The sequence below is a fragment of the Oryctolagus cuniculus genome, chromosome 17 (genome assembly GCF_964237555.1).
Source record: "Oryctolagus cuniculus chromosome 17, mOryCun1.1, whole genome shotgun sequence".
Classification (NCBI taxonomy): domain Eukaryota; kingdom Metazoa; phylum Chordata; class Mammalia; order Lagomorpha; family Leporidae; genus Oryctolagus; species Oryctolagus cuniculus.
This window is the reverse complement of record NC_091448.1, coordinates 41,894,815-41,918,857: the sequence shown is the minus strand read 5'-3', so window position 1 is coordinate 41,918,857 and position 24,043 is coordinate 41,894,815. Positions and strand designations below refer to the sequence as shown.

The 24,043-nt window shown below is 47.9% G+C and overlaps 1 protein-coding gene across 10 annotated transcripts in view; it reads left to right on the top strand.

Moving 5' to 3' along the window:
- Positions 1-2,926: 2,926 nt before the first annotated feature.
- Positions 2,927-24,043, top strand: part of RHOT1 (ras homolog family member T1) — a 93,186-nt gene continuing 72,069 nt past the window's right edge. For all 10 annotated transcript variants that reach the window (XR_011383573.1, XR_007911262.2, XR_011383574.1 and 7 more), the window contains exon 1: positions 2,927-3,200. Coding sequence is in view for 6 of the 10 variants with exons in the window: in XM_051824636.2 (XP_051680596.1) it covers positions 3,125-3,200 (76 nt within the window). In the remaining 4 variants the exon portion in view is untranslated. The remainder of the gene's footprint in view (positions 3,201-24,043) is intronic.

Sequence of the window (24,043 nt, the reverse complement as noted above, 5' to 3'; positions counted from 1 at the left end):
TCTACCTCACCAATCAGAGACGGGGCCTCGTTCCACCCACTGTCACTTGTCTGACACATGCTATCTCTTCCACCCAGCGGGCCCACCTGCTGGCCCCACTGCTCTGAGACCCAGAGGCCGTGTTGCAAGTCCTGCCTTTGATAGGCACAAAAGATGGAATAGCTTACCCGCTGGCCGGAGCACGCCGCTCTGACCTCCCATTGCCCTGTGCACAGCTGAAGCATGAACCCTGTCTTGTGAGGGGAGAGCCCCTTCATAGCACTCGAGAGGAAATTTCCATCAGAGCCCTCGAGATAGCCATCTGGCCTCCTGGCCTTGTCCAATCTGTTTACTATACTTTTTTTTTTTTTTTTTTGGACAGGCAGAGTGGACAGTGAGAGAGAGAGAGAGACAGAGAGAAAGGTCTTCCTTTGCCGTTGGTTCACCCTCCAATGGCCGCCGCGGCCAGCGTGCTGTGGCTGGCGCACCGCGCTAATCCGATGGCAGGAGCCAGGTACTTATCCTGGTCTCCCATGGGGTGCAGGGCCCAAGTACTTGAGCCATCCTCCACTGCACTCCCTGGCCACAGCAGAGAGCTGGCCTGGAAGAGGGGCAACCGGGACAGAATCTGGTGCCCCGACCGGGACTAGAACCCGGTGTGCCGGCGCCGCTAGGTGGAGGATTAGCCTAGTGAGCCGCGGCGCCGGCCCAACTATACTTTAATAAGTCTGTTAACACTCCAACAAGAAGTGCTGCCACCAACGGCATCCTTCTCTGGTTTGTTTTGCTGAGGTGTGTGTCTGTCTCCTGAGGCTGCCTCAGGTTCCGCGGGGTGTCCGGGAGCCACTTCCTTCATACTTCAAATTTGCTTATCCAACATTTGTCTGTCACTGACCTCCTAGCAGGTGCCATTCTAAGTGTCTTCCTGTTAGAGCAACGCATTTGCTTTTCCTGGCAGTCTCGTCAGCCATGTCCTACTGCTCTTTCCATCTGGCAGACTAGGCACAGAGAGGTTTAAGAGTAATTTAAGGATGCACAGCTAGTGATGGCGTAGCTGATGTTCAGGCGGACTCCAGGAGGAGGTCAGAGACGTCCCCTGGTGGACGACTGTTACCATGATGAGAAGGGTCTCAAGGTGGACCAGGGGGTCAGATGGCAGGAGTACAGCGCATCAGGAGACAGAGACTACAGAAAGAAATTTACATTGAGGAGGAGAAAACTGTGGTGTGGAGCTCCATCTCCTTCACCTTCGTGAGTTCTGGCCTTGATTTGTGTCAAACCATGACCACTGACTGCTCAAAGTGCTCCAGGTTGCCTCCATCCCGCCTTCCTTGAGTCTGGATCTAAAAAGAAATATTGTATTTATTTATTTTCATTTTATTTGACAGGCAGAGAGACAGGAAGAGATAGAGACAGACACAGAGAGAAAGACCTACCTACTAGTTCATTCCCCAGCTGCCCACAATGCTGAAGCCAGGAGCCTGTAGCTTAATTCAGGTCACCCATATGGCTGGCAGGGACCCACCTACTTGAGCCATCACCCGCTACCTCCTAGAGTCGCATTAGCAGGAAGCTGGCACCAGAAGCAGAGCCGGTACTTGAACCTAGGTACTGCCATATGGGATGTGTTTGTCCCAAGTAGCACCTTACCCCTTGCACCAAATGCCTGCTGCAACTCAAACATTTTGTAACACTAAAACCATGAGCTAAGAGATCAGGTAGCTTCCTGAATTTCACATTTCCACTCAGGGAGGTTGGGTGGGAGGAGGGAGACTGAAACCACCCTGGCGTGGGACTTCATTATCTCCCAGTGAACGTGGAGTGTGTCTTCTCCATCTCCCTCCTTTTGCCATCATGGACAGAGCAGTTTTTGAAAGGGCTTCCTCCCCTATGTTCCTTGGGGATATGATACAAATAACAATGCATTTGCCCCAAAACCTGTGGATTTCAACCTGTGACGATGACGAAGGCTGACACTGGTCAGAGCATGCGCTGTGAGTCTGGCACGGCCTCCTGTGCTTGAAACGTCCCATACCTTATTCATTCCTCACAACCTGGGAACAGGTGGGTATTCTTATCATTGGCTTGCTGCAGAAGAGGGAACAGGCTCAGAGAGGTCAAAGAATGTACTTAGGTACTTAGCTTTGGTGAATTCAAACCTAGGAAATTTGTGGCAGCTCCTAACGGCCCCAGGAAATCACGTGGTGTCTCTGAGCGGAAAGAGTTGATATTATGCATATTTCCATTTAAAAATATAAAAAATTTTGATGTAGTATTTAAGAGAGAAAAAGGTACACTGTCCACAGTTGTTTCGTCACTGTTTCTGTACGTGCACACTGAACGCTCACACGGAGTGTACTTGTGCATCTCCCACTGGGAATGTGCCAAATCACAAGGTGCAACAACACTTTTTTTTTTTTTTTTCAGAGGGAGCCGGGCAGGACAAGGTTAAGGCCATGTCAGAAAAGTCAGAGTTCCTTATCCAGTGCCACCATTGTCTAGCGCGACACAGGGAAGCCTGAGACGATCGTGCCACAAAAATAAACCATTTACAAAGTCAGCTTGGTCACCAAGAAATGGGTCTATGCGCACTGCATAAGAACGAACGTTGGGCCTGACACCTCCTACTCGACCAAGCCGTTTCTGTCTGATCAGGCGGGAATACGGCGGCAAGCCAGGAGGCAGGTCCTGCGACGAGCCGCGGCCAACCTCTGGGTGTGTGACCTTGGACAAGGTCCCCGCTCTGTAAAAGAAGCGGGTTCCACGAAGGGAATCTGCCGCTCCGACTCCCGGCCCACAGCGGAGCCCCGGCCGCCGCGCCCTGGCGAGGGTGGGCGAGGCTCCCGTTCCCTGCGCCCCGGCGGGCCTGCCCGCGAGGGCGCTGTTCCGAGCCGCAGAGCATTCGCGTTCCGAAGATGTTTGTCCCTCGCCGCGCGCCGTCCTCCCCGCCGCCGCCCGCGGAGTCGGAGGAGGCGGAGCTGCTGCCGTCCCGGCTCCGGAGCGGGGAATCGGTTGAGGAGGCGGCGCGGCGGGCCCGGGCAGCCGAGGCTCGGGCAGAGCGACCTGGGAGGCTGGCAGGTGGCGCCGGCAGCGCGGGGAGAGCGGCGCCGCGGGGTGGGCGCTCTGGGCGAGAGGAGTCCACTCCATGCGTGCGGGCCGAGCTCGGCCCCTGCGAGCCGCCGACATGAAGAAAGACGTGCGGATCCTGCTGGTGGGAGAACGTGAGTGCGCGCCCCGGGCGGGCCGCGGCCCCGCGCAGCCCTGCTGCGCGCTCTCTGTTGCCCCCAGGCCGCGCAGCGCCTTCGCTCAGGTTTCCACCAAGCCTTCCCGAGCCCCGTCCCCCTCAGCCCCTCGCCTCGCGCCCGCGTCTTCCTGCAGGCCCCTTCCTCCCCTTGGTCTTCGCAGCCTCTGCCCTCGGGTCGCGCTGGCCGCCAGGCCGCCCCTTTCTGACCCGCGGGGACGCCCGGTGACCACCGGCCATGGGGACTGCGCGGCCCGGCTCGCGGGGAGGCGAAGGGCAGCGGTGCGGGGCGGCCCCGCCGGTGGGCAAGGTCAGGCTCCTGGGTTTGCGCTCGCGGTCTCTGCCGCCAGCCTGCGTTGACGCGGAGGTAGGAAGGCTTGTTTTCGTGTTGAGCTACGCTTGGACTTGGCAGTATTTTCCGAGATTTTCTCAAAAATCTACTCGCAACTTCGGAGTTAACACGCACAGGGGCTCGGTGAACAAGGGTCCTTTAGCCGAAGCGGTTATCCCTTTAAGCGGTGTTTATTCCTTAGCTACTTGGCAGTGAACTTACAAACACCAACAGGCGCTGGGACCCCAGCAGTCACACATGCACGCCCTCGCAGAGAGCCCACCTTTCCGCAGGAGAATCAAGGGGTCATGCTCGTGTTCACTGCCCGGGAGGACAGCAGCCGGGACTTCGTGATAGCGCTGTGCAAGTTCCATGACTCAGTGGCTGGGACTAAAATAAGAAAGTGGGCTAGGCAAGCCCTGGGTTGCTTGAAAGCATGTTAGTGCTGCTGTCTCTGCTGTTGCCGTTGGAAGCATTCCATCCTAAACCACATCCCATCCTGAAGTAGCCTCTCCAGGTCAGCCTGATGCTCCCAGGGAAGCAAGTTAGCACCTTGTTACCCTCTTCTGTAGTGTCCTTTGATGGCCACTGGGGTCTGTGCACTTGCAGTTTGGAGAAATCTTCCATCAGAATCAGAGTTTTGCAGTAAGTGGAGCCAGACATAGTTTTATTGTCTGCCGTTAATTTTACTTTATTTTTGACTATACCCTTTTTTTTTTAAAGATTTATTTATTTATTTGAGATGGGGAGACAGATCTTCTTTCCTTTGGTTTACTCCCCAAATGACCACAATGGCCAGGGATGGGCCAAGCCAAAGCCAGGAGCTTGGAACTCCATGTGGGTCTCCATGGGAGTGACAGGGGCCCAAGCACTTGAGCCGTCTTACAGTGCATTAGCAGGGAGTTGGATTGGAAGTGGAGAACCTATATGGGATGCTGGTGTTGCAGGCTGCATCTTAACCAGCTGTGCCACAACGCAGGCCCCTTTAACTATATTTTAATCTGTATTTTGCATGTATTTACTTAACAAATCTGTATTTTGCATGTATTTACTTAACAAAGTTTGGGAGGTGGTGTTTGAAATGTGATTCATGCTGATGGGTTGGAGCAAGGTAGGGAAAGTGACTAGATGACCTATTTTAAAAACTCACCTGTAGGGGCCTGTGTGTGGTGGAGCAGGTTAAGCCACCACCTGCGAAGCTGGCATCTCATATGGGCAATGGTTCAGTCCTGGCTGCTCCACTTCTATCCAGCTCCCTTCTAATCTGCCTGGGAAAGCAGGGGAAGATGGCCCAAGTGCTTGGGCACTGTCCACCACGTGGAAGACTGATAGAGCTCCTGGTTTGTGACCATTTGGGGAAAAACCAACAGATGGATGATCTCTCCTTTTCTTTCTAACTCTGCCTTTTAAATAAATAAATATTCATTAATTTATTTATTTTATTAAAAAATGCGTTCTGTAACTGGTCATAAGATAGTTTTATAGTATAATAATTTTCATACAAATTTTAAAAAGAGAAAGGTCCTATGTTTGGGATTTAGCTTTACTCTTAGTAAGTACACATAATTAGTGTGTGAAATATTTAAATAAAATTTAAGTTCAATTGTTAACACTATTATTTAGGCATACATTTAAAAAATTCAAAATTTGTTAAAAAATTACAAGTCATGTTTTTTGGAAATAAAAGAGAATAAGAGAGTTGATAATATTGTCTATACAAGTTTTCAGATCAAGGATACTTGACAGAAAGCCGTAGTTTTTGAGGAATATACTTTTTTTTTTTTTTTAAAGATTTTTATTTATTTATTTGAGAGGTAGAGACAGAGAGAGAGGTTTCCTTCCGTTGGTTCACTCTCTGAATGGCTGCAACGGCTGGAACTGCGCCGATCCGAGGCCAGGAGCCAGGTGCTTCTTCCCGGTCTCCCAGGTGGGTGTAGAGGCCCAAGGACCTGGGCCATCTACTGCTTTCCCAGGCCACAGCAGAGAGCTGGATTGGAAGAGGAACAGCTGGGACTAGAACCCGGTGCCCATATGGGATGCCGGCACTGCAGGTGGAGGATTAACCTACTGTACCACGGAGCTGGCCCCCGGAATATACTTTTGTTAAACGCTTTCAGGGGCCAGCGCTGTTTCATAGCCAGTAAAGCTGCCACCTGCAGTGCTGGCATCCCATAGGGGCGCCCGTTCGAGTCCCGGCTGCTCCTCTTCTAATCCAGCTCTCTGCTATGGCCTGGGAAAGCAGATGAAGATGGTCCAAGTCCTTGGGCCTCTGCATCCACATGGGAGACCCAGAAGAAGCTCCTGGCTCCTGGCTTTGGATCGGCGCAGCCCCGGCTGTTGCAGCCAATTGGGGAGTGGAACCAGTGGATGGAAGACCTCCATCTCTCTCTCTGCCTCTCCTTCTCTCTGTAACTCTGAATTTCAAATAAATAAATAAAAGCTTTCAGGCTGGACCCGTGATGTGGCATAGGTTAAATCTCCACCTGCACTGCCGGCTGTCATCCCGCGTGGGCGCCAGTTTGAGTCCCGGCTACTCGACTTCCTATCCAGCTCCTTGCTAATGTGACTGGGAAGGCAGCAGAAGATGGCCCAAGTGCTTGGTCCCCTGCACCCATGTGGGAGACCTGGATGAAAATCCTGGCTCCTGGCTTTGGTGTGACCCAGCCCCATCTGTTTTGGCCATTTGGGGAGTGAACCAATGGGTGGAAGATTTCTTCTCTCTCTCTCCTCTCTCTCCTCTCCTCTCTCTCCCTCTCCCTCATCCCTCTCCCTCTCCCTCCCTCCCTCCCTCCCTCTGTTTCTCTGTAACTTGCCTTTCAAATAAACAAATAAGTCTTTTAAAAAGAGCATTTAGGCCATATACCATATATTGAATTATAATACCATATATTGAATTATAGTTGAAATATAATTTTCATTATATTAAAGGTTGGTATTTTAGGGGAAATGCTTTAGACTTTACTTTCTGGGATTTAATGTAAATATTTGATAGCTGGTAGCATAGCTGGAGCACTTTAAATGCTAGGTAAATGTAAGTGTGGCTAGATACTATTTTTTTTTTTCATTTAAAAGTTTATTTATTTACTTGAAAGCAGAGTTAACAGAGAAAGGGAGAGAGAGAGAGAGAATCTTCCATCCAGTGGTTCATTTCTTAAATGGTCACAATGGCCAGGATTGGGCCAAACTGAAACCAGGAGCCTGAAACTCCATCTAGGTCTCCCACATGAGAGCAGGGGCCCAAGGGCTTAGGCCATCTGCTGCTGCTTTCCCAGGTGCATTAGCAGAGCTGGATGGGAAATGGAGCAGCCTGACTTGAACCATTACGCATAAGGGATGCCAGCTTCCCAGGTTAACCTGGTTGGCTGCAACATTGGCGTCAGACTAGATACTATTTTTTTTTTTTTTTGACAGGCAGAGTGGACAGAGAGAGAGACAGAGAGAAAGGTCTTCCTTTGCCGTTGGTTCACCCTCCAATGGCCGGCGCGCTGCGGCCGGCACACCACGCTGACCTGATGGCAGGAGCCAGGTACTTACCCTGGTCTCCCGTGGGGTGCAGGGCCCAAGCACCTGGGCCATCCTCCACTGCACTCCCTGGCCACAGCAGAGAACTGGCCTGGAAGAGGGGCAACCGGGACAGAATCTGGCGCCCCGACCGGGACTAGAGCCTGGTGTGCCGGCGCCGCTAGGTGGAGGATTAGCCTAGTGAGCCGCGGCGCCGGCTGATACTATTTTAATGCTAGTCTGATACATGGGTTTATCTACACCACAGATACTAGAAAACAGTGGTGATGATTTGAGTTAATTCTCATTTAAGCAAGTCTAGTTTTCAGTTGTTGTAAGATGGTTAACTAAGGAGAAGTGGAGAAACAAAGAAAAAAGAGCATCATCTCTGGTATTGTTGTAGAATCTGTCTTATTGCTGTCCTGGTGCCTGAACCATGCAGTAGCAGCTTCATTCTCTGAAGGGCTGAACTAGTTGAGAATGGTTTCAACATTCTGGTGGCTACAGTGTTACACTGCACTGTTAAGGTAAAAGGGATCTTTTCTTGGCTCACTTCTGGTCCACCCAGGTTTTATTGCTAACTGATTGCTTGATGTGTATTTAGAGCTTAAATCAGAGAAGTTAGGCTGTGTATAAATTTTGAGGTATATTTGTAGAGAAAGCCAAAGTGTTTTAAATAAATGTATCCATTTTTTAAAAAGATTATTTATTTATTTGAAAGTCAGAGTTGCACAGAGAGAGGAGAGGCAGAGATAGGTCTTCCATCCGCTGGTTCACTCCACAATTGGCCACAATGGCCGGAGCTGTGCCAATCCGAAGCCAGGAGCCAGGAGCCAGGAGCGTCTTCTGGGTCTCCCACATGGGTGCAAGGGCTCAAGGAGTTGGGCCATCTTCTACTGCTTTCCAAGGACACAGCAGAGAGCTGGATGGGAAGTGGAGCAGCCGGGTCTCGAACCGGTGCCTATATGGGGTTCCGGTGCTTCAGGCCAGGGTGTTAACCCGCTGTGCCATAGTACTGGCTAGTGAATGTATCTTAATTGTTGAATACAGCAAATACCATTCAGGCCAATCAAAAGTCAATAACTGTTCTTTAAGTGAAACAAAATTTTAAAAAATCTTTAACAATGCAGTGACATAAAGCTTAGTTCTTTAAGTCATCAGTTCTCATTAAATTTGTTGTCCAGAATTTATATTTAACTAGATTTGCTGTACAAATGCTTTACATATATCATTGTTACAATAAAGTAACAAGAATCTTACTACTTTTTTGTCTAAATCATATAGCTATATTAAAAGTATGCAAGGTAGTTTTAGTTTAATGAAGTCATGGTTTTAAAATGAATTGCGGGGCTGGTGTGGCACTGGTTTGAGTTCCAGCTTCTATGCTTCCAGTCTAGTACCTACTAATGTTCCTGGGAAAGCAGCAGTGGATGGCTCCAGTGCTTGGGCCCCTGCTACCCACGTGGGAGACCTGGATGGGGTTCTTGGCTGAAACCAGGCCAGGCTGAAACCAGGTCTCTCTTGTGGATGATAGGAACTCAAGTACTTGGGCCATGGTCCATTATCTCTCAGGTTGCACATTAGCAGCAATCTGAATAGGAAGTATGGAGTAGCCAGCACTTGAACAAGGCACCACAACATGGGATATGGTCCCAAGCAGTGGATTAATTATTCCAGAAACCTGCCCCAGGCAGAGTCATCTTTTTTTTTTTTTTTTTTTTTGACAGGCAGAGTGGACAGTGAGAGAGAGAGACAGAGGACAGAGAGAAAGGTCTTCCTTTGCCGTTGGTTCACCCTCCAATGGCCGCCGCGGCCGGCGCGCTGCGGCCGGCGCACCGCGCCGATCCGATGGCAGGAGCCAGGAGCCAGGTGCTTTTCCTGGTCTCCCATGGGGTGCAGGGCCCAAGCACTTGGGCCATCCTCCACTGCACTCCCTGGCCACAGCAGAGAGCTGGCCTGGAAGAGGGGCAACCGGGACAGAATCCGGCGCCCCGACCGGGACTAGAACCCGGTGTGCCGGCGCCGCTAGGCGGAGGATTAGCCTAGTGAGCCGCGGCGCTGGCCTGGGCAGAGTCATCTTTAAGAAATATCTCAGGCTGGCACCACGGCTCACTAGGCTAATCCTCCGCCTGTGGCGCCGGCACACCGGGTTCTAGTCCTGGTCCGGGTGCCGGATTCTGTCCCGGTTGTCCCTCTTCCTGTCCAGCTCTCTGCTGTGGCCCGGGAGGGCAGTGGAGAATGGCCCAAGTGCTTGGGCCCTGCACCCGCATGGGAGACTGGGAGAGGCACCTGGCTCCTGGCTTTGGATCAGTGTGTTGTGCCGGCCACAGCGCGCTGGCTGCAGCGGCCTTTAGGGGGTGAACCAATGAAAAAGGAAGACCTTTCTCTCTGTCTCTCTCTCTCACTGTCCACTCTGCCTGTCCAAAAAAAAAAAAAAAAAAAAAAAAAAAAAAATCTCAGAGCAGGGTTAAACAGCCGCCTGCAACCTGCCAGTTAAGTCCCTTCTGCTCCACTTCTGATCCACCTCCCTGCAGGTGCACCTAGGAAAGCAGGGGAGGAGGACTGAAGTCCGTGGGTCTGTGCACCCACATGGGAGACCCGGTAGAAGCTCCTTGTTCCTGGCTTTGATTTGGCCTACCCCTGGCTGTTGCACCCATTTGTGGAGTGAGCCAGTGGATGGAGGATCTCTATCTTTTCCTCTCTCTCTCTCTCTCTCTCTTTTTAAAAGATTTGATTTGTTTGAGAGAAAGAATTACAGAGAGAGGGAGAGAGAGAGGTCTTCCATCTGCTGGTTCACTCCCCAAATGGCTGCAACCGCCAGAGCTGGGCCGATTTGAAGCCAGGAGCCAAGAGCTTCTGGATCTCCCACGTGGGTACATGGGACCAAGCCCTTGGGCCATCTTACACTGCTTTCCCAGGCCATAAGCAGAGAGCTAGATCAGAAGTGGAGCAGCCAGGACGTGAACCAGCACCCATGTGGGATGCCGGCACCACAGGCGGAGGCTTAGCCTACTCGGAGGATTAGCCTAGTGAGCCGCGGCTCTGGCCTTGTTTGTTTATTTGAAAGGCAGAGTTACAGAGAGGGAGAGAGGTCTTCCATCTGCTCATTCATTCCCCAAATGGCCACAATGGCCATAGCTGGGCTGATCTGAAGCCAGGAGCCTGGAGCTCCAGGTCTTCCATGTGGGTGCAGGGGACCAAGGACTTGGGCCATCCTCTGCTGCTTTTCCAGGCTGTTAGCAGGGAGCTGGATCCAAAGTGGAGCAGCCGGGACTTGAACCAGTGCCCATATGAAATGCAGGCATGTCAGGCAGAGGGTTTACCCACTACGCCACAGTGCCGGTCTCTAAAATAAATCTTTAAAAAAAAAATCTGTTACCAACTTCAAAAATTCTTCAGTGATTTTTGATTTTACTTGAAATGAAGTCCAATTTTTTTTTTTTGAAGATTGATTTATTTATTTGAAAGAGTTACAGAGAGAGGGAGAAACAGAGAGACAGAGATCCTCCATCTTCTGGTACACTCCCCAGATGGCCACCGTGGCCTGCGCTGGGCAAGGCCGAAGCCAGGAGTTTTTTCCAGGTCTCCCACATGGGTGCAGGGGCCCAAACACAGGGAGCTGGATCGGAAGTGGAATAGCTGGAACACGAACCAGCGCCCATGTGGGGCGCTGGCATTGCATGTGGTGGCTTTACCCACCCACCCATAAACTGGCCCCAAGTCCAGAATTTTTAATGCTGGCTTGAGAAGGCTATCCACAGTCTGGCCCTGTTTTGCTTTCATACCACTCCCTCCTTCATTGCAGTTTCCCTACAAGTAGGCCCTGACCTAGACATTTTCCCCATTACTGTGCATGATTGTCCATTTGTTTTTCTATCTTTTGGGCTAGAAAGGAAGCAGGCCAGCGATTTGTCCTGTTTATTGCTAAATCTCTAGCAGCTCCTACAGGCCTAGCATAAAAGTAGGCAGGGAAGTAGTTGTTGAAAGAATGAATGAAGGGCCGGCGCCGCGGCTCACTAGGCTAATCCTCCGCCTAGCGGCGTCGGCACACCGGGTTCTAGTCCCGGTTGGGGCGCCGGATTCTGTCCCGGTTGCCCCTCTTCCAGGCCAGCCCTCTGCTGTGGCCAGGGAGTGCAGTGGAGGATGGCCCAGGTGCTTGGGCCCTGCACCCCATGGGAGACCAGGAAAAGCACCTGGCTCCTGGCTCCTGCCATCGGATCAGCGCGGTGCGCCGGCCGCAGCGCGCCGGCCGCGGCGGCCATTGGAGGGTGAACCAACGGCAAAAGGAAGACCTTTCTCTCTGTCTCTCTCTCTCACTGTCCACTCTGCCTGTCCAAAAAAAAAAAAAAAAAAAAAAAAAGAAAGAATGAATGAATTCAAGCTGGTTGAGTTTATTTAGACTTTCTTTGTTTTCTAAACCACTCCTCTCAATCACAAAAATGTGCTTATTTTCCTTTCTTAAGTCCAGTCTGATGCGGTTATTGTCAGGTTTTGAAGAGTCAGCATTCATCCATTCTCTAGTTCAGTTTCCTTAGCTTTGTCTGGGAGAGTCCTGTGTTCTGGCAGTAAAAGAGACCAATGACTTATAGTGGCAAGGCCAGGTATGTTTCATTTCTTGGCTGCTGTATATTATTTCCCTTGCCTAGAGATCAGTTCTTGGCGCCGGTTCTGTGGCTTAGCAGGTAAAGCTGCTGCCTGCAGTGCCAGCATTCCGTATGGGTGCTGGTTCAAGTACTGGCTGCTCCACTTCCAGTCCAACTCCCTGCTGATGACCTGGGAAAGCAGTAGAAATGGCCCAGGTCCTTGGGCCCCTGCACCCTTGTGGGAGTCCTGGAAGAAACTCCTGGCTTCTAGCTTCTGATTGGCCCAGCTCTGGCCATTATGGCCATCTGGGGAGTGAAACAGCTTGATAGAAGACTTCTCTCTCTCTGCCTATGCCTTTCAAATAAATAAAAATCTTAGGGGCTGGTGCCTTGGCTCACTTGGTTAATCCTCTGCCTGTGGCACCGGCATCCCATATGGGTGCCGGTTCTAGTCCTGGTTGCTCCTCTTCCAGTCCAGCTCTCTGCTGTGGCCTGGGAAGGCAGTGGAGGATGGCCCAAGTGCTTGGGCCCCTGCACTCACATGGGAGACCAGGAAGAAGCACCTGGCTCCTGGCTTCGGATTGGCGCAGCGCGCCTGCTGTAGCAGCCATTTGGGGGGGTGAACCAACGGAAGGAAGACCTTTCTCTCTGTAGCTGTCTTTCACTGTGTATAATTCTACCTGTCAAATAAATGAAAATTAAAAATAAATAAATAAATAAAAATCTTAAAAAAATAGAAAAGAGATCAGCTTCTTGCAGCACCAGAGGCTGTATAGAAGATTGAAAGGACTGGAGAAAGGCTCTTCAGGTATATCTGACATTTATTTTACAAAGCAACTTTCTAAGCTCATTTTAAAGCTATATTACTTTCTATCCTGGTCTTTGTTGGGGTGGTATTTTTTTATTTTAAAAAATATTTATTTATTTGAGAGGTAGAGTTACAGACAGAGGGACACAGAGAGAGAGAGGTCTTCCATCCACTGGGTCACTCCCCAAATGGCCGCAACGGCTGGAGCTGTGCCAATCTGAAGCCAGGAGCCAGGAGCTTCTTCTGGGTCTCCCACACATATACAGGGCCAAACCACTTGGGCCATCTTCTGCTGCTTTCCCAGGCCATAGCAGAGAGCTGGATCCGAAGAGGAGCAGCTGGGACTTGAAGCGGCACCCATATGGCATGCCAGTGCCACAGGCAGTGGCTTTACCTGCTATACCAGAGTGCCAGCCCCATGGGATAGTATTTAAATTATGCCAGTTTCATTATACTGTATTTACTACCCAGGTGATACTCTATGGTCAAAGATGTGCACAGTCTATTCTACATCATGCTCAGATATGAACTGAAATCTAGTCTCCAAGTTGATCTGGTTTGAAGAAGATGGATAGTTTATAACTGACAGCGTTTACCCTGCAGGCCACAACATCTGCATGTGATCAATGAATTCTTTGTTACAATGTTTAGTTATTTCTCCAAATCCTAAAGTTTACTAGTTAAAAATAGAACTCCATAATCATCCTTTCCCCCCCAGTGTATTCTAATTACAGTGACTTAGGAAGAGCCAACAAGGCTTCTTAATAAAGCAGTCAGGAATGAAGAATAGTTTCTTTTGCCACTTGAAACAAGGCGTGTTTGTTATCAAGAAAAACAGCCAATATGGCTGGTGGGGTGGTAATTGAAACCAGAGAATGTTATTTCTGCCTCATGCATATTAAGAATTTGCTGTCATTTGGGACTAGATGTTCAAAAGATGTGATGAAAAGACAAAGAAATCTGTAGCCTGAGTAAATCTAGATAATTTGTTCTGTAGTGATGAATGATGTTTTCCATGCATGACCTACTTAGAAGCATGGAGTTGTAGACAGAGCTGTAGCATGTTGTGTTGAACTGGATCAGAGACCTTCTGTCCTTGGGGATAATCATGGCCTTGCTTTTTGTTTTTAAAATTTGCTTTCATATTTCTCATGAAAAATAGAAGAAATAGAAAACATGAGATGGCTGACTAGCAGGATAGTTATTTATCCTATTTATATCAAATAGATTGTATATATAGCAAACATTTACATATTATATAAACTTATAATTTTGTCATAACTTTAAAATTATGTACTATAATCTTTATAATTTGAAATATAATTAGTATAATAATTTTTTTCCTAGTGGAAATAATTTTTGGGGTGGGCATTTAGCCAAGTAATTAAGACACTGGTTAAGAAGCCCATGTCCCACTACATTAGGGCACCTAGTTTGGCTTCTGACTCCAGCCTCCTGCTAATGCCCAGAATTCTACCTGTGTCTCCTACGTGGGTTGTAGGGGCCCAAGTACTGAACCGCCTTCGAGGGTGTGCATTAGCAGGAAGCTAGATCAGAAATGGAGAAGCTAGGACTCGACCTGGCGCTCTTATTTGGGATGCAGGGTTCCCCAGCAGCAGCTTAGCCCACAGCACCACAACGCTCATGATGCCATTCTTGGATTTTCATGTGGTTCAGATTCATTGTATTTTTATGTGGAAGAGATCAAAGAGATTCTTGGATTTTTAAAAGCTCTTTCATTATAGAATTCATAGGCTAGATGGAATTTTTGTACTGTAATGAATGCTAAATTGCCTCAGATTCTTTTCCAGATGAGTCAGGATATGAATAAATAAAAATATCACACTTCACAAGGTAGTAATAGATGTAAATAATGAAGTGACTTATCTTTGGTACACTGTCTTGTATGTTTGTATGTTCAAACATAAGGAAAGCTCTTAAAATATTTATTTATTTGAAAGGCAGAATAAGAGAAAGGGATCTTCCATCCGCTGATTCACTCCATAAATGGCCTCAAGAGCCAGTGCTGGGCCAGGTCAAAGCCAGGCACTGCATCAGATCTCTCACGTGGGTGCAGGGGCCTAGGAACTTGGGCCATCTTCTACTTTCCTAGACACATTAGCAGGGAGCTGGATTGGAAGTGGAACAGCTGAGATTCAAACTGGTGCTCATATGGGTTGCTGGTATTGCAGGCAGCAGTATTACCCACTACACCACAATGCTGGTCCCTAAGGAAGGCTCTTTTATTGCAGTCTTTACGGTACCTCCTCTCTCTATTTGCTTTTTCTGTCTGTGGCTAGCCCTGTTAGAATTGACCTGGTGGCAGATTTGTACTCTGGCAGAAGCCTGCTGCTGCATGGGCAGCCAAAACTGCCCTTCAGACTAATGAGCTGAGCTCTGAAGAAATCTGAATTTCCTCATATAATTGGTCTTTTTACTTTGAACATATCACTGGAGACATAGGAGTTCTGTGGGAAAAGTGGAGGAGACTATGACCAGGCAAAGTTGTTCTAATGAGTCTCCTTTTTTCAAAGATTTATTTATTTATTTGAAAAGCAGAGTTACAGAGAGGCGGAGAGGGAGGGAGGGAGGGAGGGAGGGAGAGAAAGAGGGAGGGAGGCAGAGGGAGAGGGAGGGAGGCAGAGGGAGAGGTAGGTCTTTCATCCGCTGGTTCACTTCCCAAATGGCTGCAATGGTTGGAGCTGGGCCAATCTGAAGCCAGGAGCCAGGAGCTTCCTTCAGGTCTCCCATGTGGGTGAAGGTCCCAAGGACCTGGGCCATCTTCTGCTGCTTTTCCAGGCCATAGCAGAGAGCTAGATGGGAAGTGGAGCAGCCGGGACTCGAACCAGCACCCATATCGGATGCCAGCATTGCAGGCGAGGCTTTACCCGCTACACCACAGTGCTGGTCTCTCTAGTGAGTCTTTTTTTTTTTTTTTTTTTTTGACAGGCAGAGTGGACAGTGAGAGAGAGAGAGCGACAGAGAGAAAGGTCTTCCTTTGCCGTTGGTTCACCCTCCAATGGCCACCGCGGCTGGCACGCTGCGGCCGGCGCACCGCGCCTATCCGAAGGCAGGAGCCAGGTGCTTCTCCTGGTCTCCCATGGGGTGCAAGACCCAAGCACTTGGGCCATCCTCCACTGCACTCCCTGGCCACAGCAGAGAGCTGGCCTGGAAGAGGGGCAACCGGGACAGAATCTGGCGCCCCGACCGGGACTAGAACCCGGTGTACCAGTGCCGCTAGGCGGAGGATTAGCCTATTGAGCCGCGGCGCTGGCTTCTAGTGAGTCTTAACAATGAGCAGTGAGGAAGAATGGTGGAGTATTTTTTTTTAAACATGTATTTACTTGGAGCTGGCACTGTGGCGTAGTGGGTAAAGCCACCGCTTGTGGTGTTGACATCCCATATGGGCATTGATTTGAGCCCCAGCTTCTCCACTTCCAATCCAGCTCTCTGCTATAGCCTGGGAAAGCAGTGGAGGATGGCCTAAGTCCTTGGGCCCCTACATTCATGTGGGAGACCTGGAAGAAGCTCCTGGCTCCTGGCTTTGGATTGGCAACCATCTCTCTCTGCCTCTGCCTCTCTAACTCTGCCTTTCAAATAAATAAGTAAATCTTTTTTTAAAAAAAGAATGTGTTTTATTTAAAACAAAATTTATTTGTAAGTTAGAATTATAGAGAGAGTGGGAGAGACAGATCTTCGCTCTGCTGGTTCACTTCCCAGATGGCCACAATAGTCAGGGCTAGGGCAGGCCAAAGCCAGGAGCTTCTTCCAGGTTTCCCACATGGGTTCAGGGACCCAAGCACTTGGGCCATCCTCTGCTGCTTTCCCAGGTACTTTCGCAGGGAGCTGAATCAGAAGTGGAGCAGCCAGGATTCAAACCGGTGCTCACATGGAGTGCCAGCATCACAGGTTTACCCACTTTATCCACTACGCCATAGCACTGGCACCGAGTTCTAAGTTTCTTGGTACTACAGTGGTGTGGCTCATTTAAGATGGTTTTGCAGCTGGTGCCGTGGCTCACTTGGCTAATCCTCTGCCTGTGGCGCCAGCACCCCAGGTTCTTGTCCCGGTTGCTCCTCTTCCAGTCCAGCTCTCTGCTGTGGCCCGGGAGTGCAGTGGAGGATGACCCAGGTCCTTGTGTCCTGCACCCACATGGGAGACCAGGAAGAAGCAAGCACCTGGCTCCTGGCTTCGGATCGGTGTAGCACGCCAGCCATAATGGCCATTTGGGGGTGAACCAACGGAAAAGGAAGACCTTTCTCTCTGTCGCTCTCTCTCTCTCACTGTCTAACTCTGCCTGTCAAAAAATAAGTAAAATTTAAAAAAAAGATTGTTTTGCTTCCATTATGCATAGTCAGTGGAGTTAGAATGGGCTATTATGAATGTTAAAAGAATATTATCTGAGTTAGCTGAAAGGTTGGGATTGCTGGGACTTTAAGAAAGGCCATGATGGAGGATTTAAGGAAAAAAGCTTAGATAATGATACATATAAGTTGACAAGTTCTGGAAATTCCTCAAACCCCACATTGGCTTGGTGCATACTTTGTTCTTGTAGATGGACAAATGTTCTGCCAAATCCCTTTCCCATATCCAGTTGGAACATACAGTTTGTGGATCTGTCTGTCATTTTTAGCATACTGTTTTACCTAATGTGATGTGCACTTTTTCTTGGGTTGCAAGTCTTTTTTTTTTTTTTAAGTTTTAAGAAGTATATTTCCATTTGAAGGGCAGAAAGAGAGAGAAGGATCTCCTGCCTGCTGATTCACTTACCAGGTGCCTGCAACAGTGGGGCAAACTGAAGCGAGGAGCCTGGAACTCAATCCAGGTCTCCCACATGGGTGGCAGGGGCCCAACCACTTGCGCCATCACCTACCTCCCAAAGTGCATATCATCAGGAAGCTGGGATTGGAAGTGGAGCTGGGTTGTGAACCCAGGCACTCTGATATGGGTGTGGGCATCTCAAGTGGTGTCTTTACTGTGGTGCTAAATGCCAGCCACCAGATCTGTGTGCCATCTGGTAGTTTCATCATACAAGATGAGCATTTACAGAGTATCGAGGCCTCTTTTTCTTTTTAAAAACTGATTTAACGGTTGAGAAAATTGAGGCCTAGAAAAAGAGACGACTCAAGGTCATACTGTTAATGGCTAAAGCTGGTTGCTGAACCAGATTATCTGGCCCAGGCCAGTGCTGACTTCACCCCCTTAATTCAGACTTGAAGTCATCATCACAGCCGCCATTTGTCTACTGAATGTGTGTTAGTGTTATGCCAAGCATTGTACAGCTGCCATCTTAATCCTCTTAATTCTTTGAGACTAATCAGTACTGAATTTTGTAGATGAACAAACTGAGGCTTAGTGATTTGCCCGAGGAAACATGGCTGGTAAGTGCTGGAACTAAGATTTTAGTCCAGTTTTACCTGGTTCCAAAGCTGGTGTTTGTCTTCTGTTAGCGAAATATTTATGTAAAAGGAACAGGATAATATAACAAACTCCCATTACCCAAATTAAGATGTATAGCTGATCAGGTGAGGCTCCCTTCTCATTTTGCTGCCTTTTCTTCCCTCAGAAATAACCAGCCAGTTTCCTGAATTTCACATCTGTGCTCTTACCCAGTAAGCTCTACAGCTGTGTTTACTGAGTGCTGTGTGACTTGCTTGGAGCTAGGAATTCCACACTGAACAAAAATGCATTTTCTGCCCTTAACACATTCTCTGTGGATGATAGTGAAGCACTTGTTCCTTAATCTCTCTGGAGATGCTTAGGAGCTGGTGGGAGGCAATCACATTTTCATCAAGGAGGTCTAGGAAGTTCTTCAGGGGACTACTGGTGATACGTTGGAAGGTTGCCTGGGTATTACTCAGGCAAACACTGCTGAAGAATGCACATGTTTTAATTGGATCACAGATTATTATTTTTTCCTTCCTGGAGACCAAATTATGGGTTGTGTTTATTTAAATGAGCCTTTTGATTTCCCGCTATGTTTAGACTTCTGGGAGAAGTAGGTATCTTCCCTGTCCACCCTCTTTTCCCCACCTCCTCTGTAGCTTCTAACAATTTTTAATAGGGTAACTAAACATAGTGCTTGATCCATGTCTTGTTCATGGCAGTTTTTTGTCTCGTGTTTTTTTTTTTTTTTTTTTTTTTTTGACAGGCAGAGTAGACAGAGAGACAGAGAGAAAGGTCTTCCTTTTCTGTTGGTTCACCCTCCAATGGCCGCTGTGGCCGACGCACCGCGTTGATCCGAAGCCAGGAGCCAGGTGCTTCTCCTGGTCTCCCATGGGGGTGCAGGGCCCAAGCACTTGGGCCATCCTCCACTGCACTCCCGGGCCACAGCAGAGAGCTAGATTGGAAGAGGAGCAACTGGGACAGAACCAGCGCCCCAACTGGGACTAGAACCCGGGGTGCTGGTGCCACAGGCGGAGGATTTGAGCTGCAGTGCCAGCCTCTGACAGATTACATTTTAAATACTCTGTTACCACAGATCAGAGAGAACATATGATATTTGTCCTTTTGTGAGTAGCTTATTTCACTAAGTATAATGGTCTCCTGTTGCATCCATTTTGTTGCAAATGACAGTATTTCATATTTGTGTGTATATATATATATATATATTACCACTGTGTAGTATTCCATAGAGTATATATACCATAATTTCTTTAGCCTCTTCAGTTGATGGACATCTAGGTTGATTCCACATCCAAGCCATTGTAAATTGAGCTGAAATGAACATGCAGGTACAGATTACTCTTTTATATGCTGATTACATTTCCTTTGGATAAAATCCCAGGAGTGGGATGGTTGGATCATATGGTAGGTCTATATTCAGCTTTCTGAGATATCTCTATACTGTACTATACTATCTTTCACGGTGGCTGTACCAGTTTACATTCCCACCAACAGTGGATTAAGTAACCCTTCTTTCTACATTCTCCCCAACATTTGTTCTTTGTTGATTTCTGTATGAAAGCCACTATAATGGGGGTGAGTTGAAACCTCATTGTGTGTTTTTTTTTTTTAAGGATTTATTTATTTATTTGAAAGAGTTACACACACACACACACACACCCGGAGAGAGAGAGAGAGAGAGAGAGAGAGAGAGAGGTCTTGCATCCGTTGGTTCACTCCCCAATTGGCCGCAATGGCCGGAACTGCGCCGATCTGAAGCCAGGAGCTTCTTCCAGGTCTCCCATGTGGGTGCTGGGGGCCAAGGACTTGGTCCATCTTCTACTGCTTTCCCAGGCCATAGCAGAGAGGTGGATCAGAAGTGAAACAGCTGGGTCTCGAACAGGCATCCATATGGGATGCCAACACTTCTGGCCCTGGCGTTAATCCACTGCACCACAGCACCAGCCCCCCTCATTGTGGTTTTGATTTGTGTTTCCCTGATGGCTAGTGATCCTGAGCATTTTTTCATGTGTCTGTTAGCCATTTGAATTTCTTCTCTTGAGAAATGTCTGTTCAGTTTCTTTGCTCATTTTTTTTTTTTTTTTTTTTTTTTTTTTTGGACAGGCAGAGTGGACAGTGAGAGAGAGACAGAGAGAAAGGTCTTCCTTTGCCTTTGGTTCACCCTCCAATGGCCGCCGCGGCTGGCGTGCTGCGGCCAGTGCACCGCGCCTATCCGAAGGCAGGAGCCAGGTGCTTATCCTGGTCTCCCATGGGGTGCAGGGCCCAAGGACTTGGGCCATCCTCCACTGCACTCCCTGGCCACAGCAGAGAGCTGGCCTGGAAGAGGGGCAACCGGGACAGCATCCGGTGCCCCAACCGGGACTAGAACCCGGTGTGCCGGCGCCGCAAGGCGGAGCATTAGCCTACTGAGCCACGGCGCTGGCCCCTTTGCTCATTTCTTAATTGGATTGTTTGTTTTGTTGGTGTTGAGTTTCTCGAGTTCTTCATAGATTTTGGAATTTAGTCCTTTGTCAGTTGAGCATTGTTTAAATATTTTCTCCCATTCTGTTGGTTGCCTCTTCACTTTGATGAATGTTTCTTTTGCAGTGCAGAAGCTTCTCAGTTTGTTGTAATCCCATTTGTTAATTTTGGCTTTGATTGCCTGTGCTTCTGGGGTCTTTTCCAAGAAGTCTTTCCCTATGCCAGTGTCTTTTAGGGTTTCCCCAATGTTCTCTAGTAATTTGATGGTATCCTGTCATAGATTTAGGTCTCTGATCCATTTTGAGTGGGTTTTTGTGTAAGGTGTGAGGTAGGGTCTTGTTTTATACTTGTGCATGTGGAAATTCAGTTTCCCCAGCAATATTTGTTGAAGAGACTGTCTTGGCTCCAGGAGTTGGTTTTTGTTTCTTTGTCAAGGATAAGTTGGTTGTAGATGGGTGGATTTATTTCTGGGGTTTCTGTTCTGCTCCTTGAGTCTAAACATCTGTTTTTGTGCCAGTACCAGGCTGTTTTGATTATAACTGCCCTGTAATATGTCTTGAGGTCTGGTAGTATGATGTTTCCAGCTTTGTTTTTGCTGTTTAAAATTGCTTTTGCTATTCGTAGTCTCTTGTGTTTTCATATGAATTTTAGCATCATTATCTCTAGATCTGAGAAGAATGTTGTTGGTATTTTGATTGGTATCGCATTGAATCTATAAATTGATTTCAGTAGTGTGGACGTTTTGAAGATGTTATTCTTCCAATCCATAAGCATGGAAGATTTTTCCACTTTTTTGTCTTCTATTACTTACTTTAATGTTTTGTAATTATCATCATAGAGATCTTTAATGTCCTTGGTTAAATTTATTCCAAGGTATTTAAATATTTTGTAGCTATTATGAATGGGATTGATCTTAGAAGTTCTTTTTCAAACCAGGCCCTCAAGTTTGGGATGTAGGCATCTCAAGTGGTAACTTAACTGCTATGCCAAATGTTCACCCATAAACTTTTCTTTTTTAACTTGGTACATAGAAAAAGTGCTAATATTATTGGTGATAAGTGCCTAAATCCATTAGAATAGCTTCTCTGTAAAAGTAGGGAAGACCTAGTGGCCTTGGTAAATGATATCCCCAGGACATGGAATAGTGCTTGCCATATAGAAGTGCTCAAGAAATATTTGTCCAAGGCATGAAAGAATGTCTAGCTAAGTTTCAGTTGCCACCTGTAAATTTAGAACGTGCCAATATTTATTACCAAAATTACCTTCGAAGTAGTACTTTTCAGAGCAGGCTTTAGGTAGCCATAAAGGTGGTGATTTAAAAAAAAAAATTGATATAAAAGGCACAGAGAGAGAAAGAGATCTTCCATTCACTGATTTAGTCTCCAAGTGGCACACTGGCCAGAGCTGGACTAGGCTGAAGCCAGGAGGCCGAACTCCATCCTAATCTCCACACTGGTGGCAGGGGCACAAGCACTTGGGCCATCCTCTGCTGCCCTCCCAGGTCTTTAACAGGGAACTGGGTCAGAAGTGGAGCATCTGGTACTTGAACCTGCATCCATATGGGATGCTGGCATTGCAGGGGCAGCTTAACCCACTGCTTCACATTGCTGGATCCTAAGGGTCTGATTAAAATACCTATGTCCGCATATCTTAGTACCTGGATTCAACACCAAGCTCTGACTCCTGATTCCAGCTTCTTGCTAGTGTGTACCCTGGGAGGCTGCAATAATGGCTAAAGTAATTGGGTTCCTGCCACTCACCTGGGAGACCTGGATTGAATTCCTGGCCCCCAGGTTTGCTGTAGCCCAGCCCCTGCAACTGCAGTCATTTGGGGAAGGAACCAGCAGATGGGAGGCCTCTCTCTCTCCATCTCTGTCTCTCAAATAAAACAAAAATAATGTTAAAACCAAATAGGGGCCAGTGCTGTAGCATAGTGGGTAAAGCCTTCAACTGCAGTGCTGTTATCCCATATGGGCACTGGTTCGAAACTGGCTGTTCCACTTCCCATCCAGCTCTCTGCTGTGGCCTAGGAAAGCAGTCGAAGATGGCTAAAGTCCTTGGGCCCCTGCACCTGCATGGGAGACCTGGAAGAAGCTCCTTCCTGGCTCCTGGCTTTGGATCAGTTCAGCTCCAGCCATTGCAGCCATTTGGGGAGTGAACCAGTGGATGTAAGACCTTTCTCTCTGCTTCTCTGTAACACTGCCTTTCAAATAATAAATAAGTAAACCTTTAAAAAATTTAAAAATAAAAGCACTCGCCTTAAAAAAAAAACAGTACCTTCTCTAGTAGCAAAAATTATGTTTGTTTTTGAAAACTTGGTGGGGAGGGCAATGCTGTGCGTAGCAGGTAAAGCCACCACCTTTGGCATCCCATAAGGGCGGGCATCCCATAAGGGCGATGGGTGCCGGTTTGAGACCCAGTTGCCCCACTTCTGATCCAGCTCTCTGCTATGGCCTGGGAAAGCAGTAGAAGATGGCCCAACTCCTGGGCCCCTGCACCCACATGGGAAGACTCAGAAGAAGCTCCTGGCTCCTGGCTTTGGATTGGCGCAGCTCCAGCCGTTGTGGCCAACTGGGGAGTGAACCAACGGATGGAAGACCCCTCTCTCTCTCGGCCTCTCCTTTCTCTGTGTAACTTTGACTTTCAAATAAATAAATAAATCTTTAAAGAAAACTTAGAAGAAATGCAAAAACCACTAAAATTACAATTATTTAAACAACTTTAAATTTACTTTCATTTTATTTAAAAGAGAGATAGACTGAGATCTTCATTTGCTGGTTCACTCCCCAAGTGTCCACAATAGCCAGGGTTAGACCAGGCTGAAGCCAGGAGCCTGGAACTCTCAGAACTCCCACATGGTAGGCAGGGACCCACATTCTTGAGCTATTAAACTGTGGCCTTCCAGGATGTGCATTAGCACAGACTTTGGTACTCCAGTAGGGGATGCAGGCATTCCAAGTGGAATCCTAACCACTGTGCTGAACACTCACCCCTGCAATTGCTTTTACTTCAGAAATAACCACTACTGGTGTATATATTCTTCCAGGGTCTTAAAAATATTCACATAGATATTTATTTATCAGGTAGGCTCATACAGTACATATTTATTTATACCTGCATAAATGCATTTTTAAAAGTAGAGTAGAACAATTTGAGCTTCCATATTATGATGGTTAGAGGTTATAATTCATAAAATAGTAGAATAATATAGCAATCCATGAGTCTATATTCATCTATTAATGTTATGCACGTACATAAATCAGAAGGGAAAACTTTTCCTTATAAGAGCCTACAGAGGGGGTTGGTGCTGTGGCATAGTGGGTTGAGCCGCAGCCTGCAGTGCCAGCATCCCATAAGGGCACCAATTCAAGACCCAGCTATTCCAGCTCCCTGCTATGCCCTGGGAAAACCGTGGAAGGTGGCTCAAGTCCTTGGACCTCTGCACCCGTGTGGGAGACCCGGAGGAAGCTCCTGGCTCCTGGCTTCAGACCGGCCCAGCTCAGGACATTGCAGCCAACTGGGGAGTGAACCAGTAGCTCTCTGCCTCTCCTTCTCTCTCTGTGTAACTCTGACTTTCAAATAAATAAATAAATCTTAAAAAAAAAAAAAAAAAAAAAAGAGCCTGCAAAGTAGTATAAAAAAGTACTGATAGAAAGCCACTATTCAGTTGCCAGCATTGGGGCATAGTAGGCTAAGCTTCTGCCTGCGGTGCTCGCATCCATATGGGTACCAAT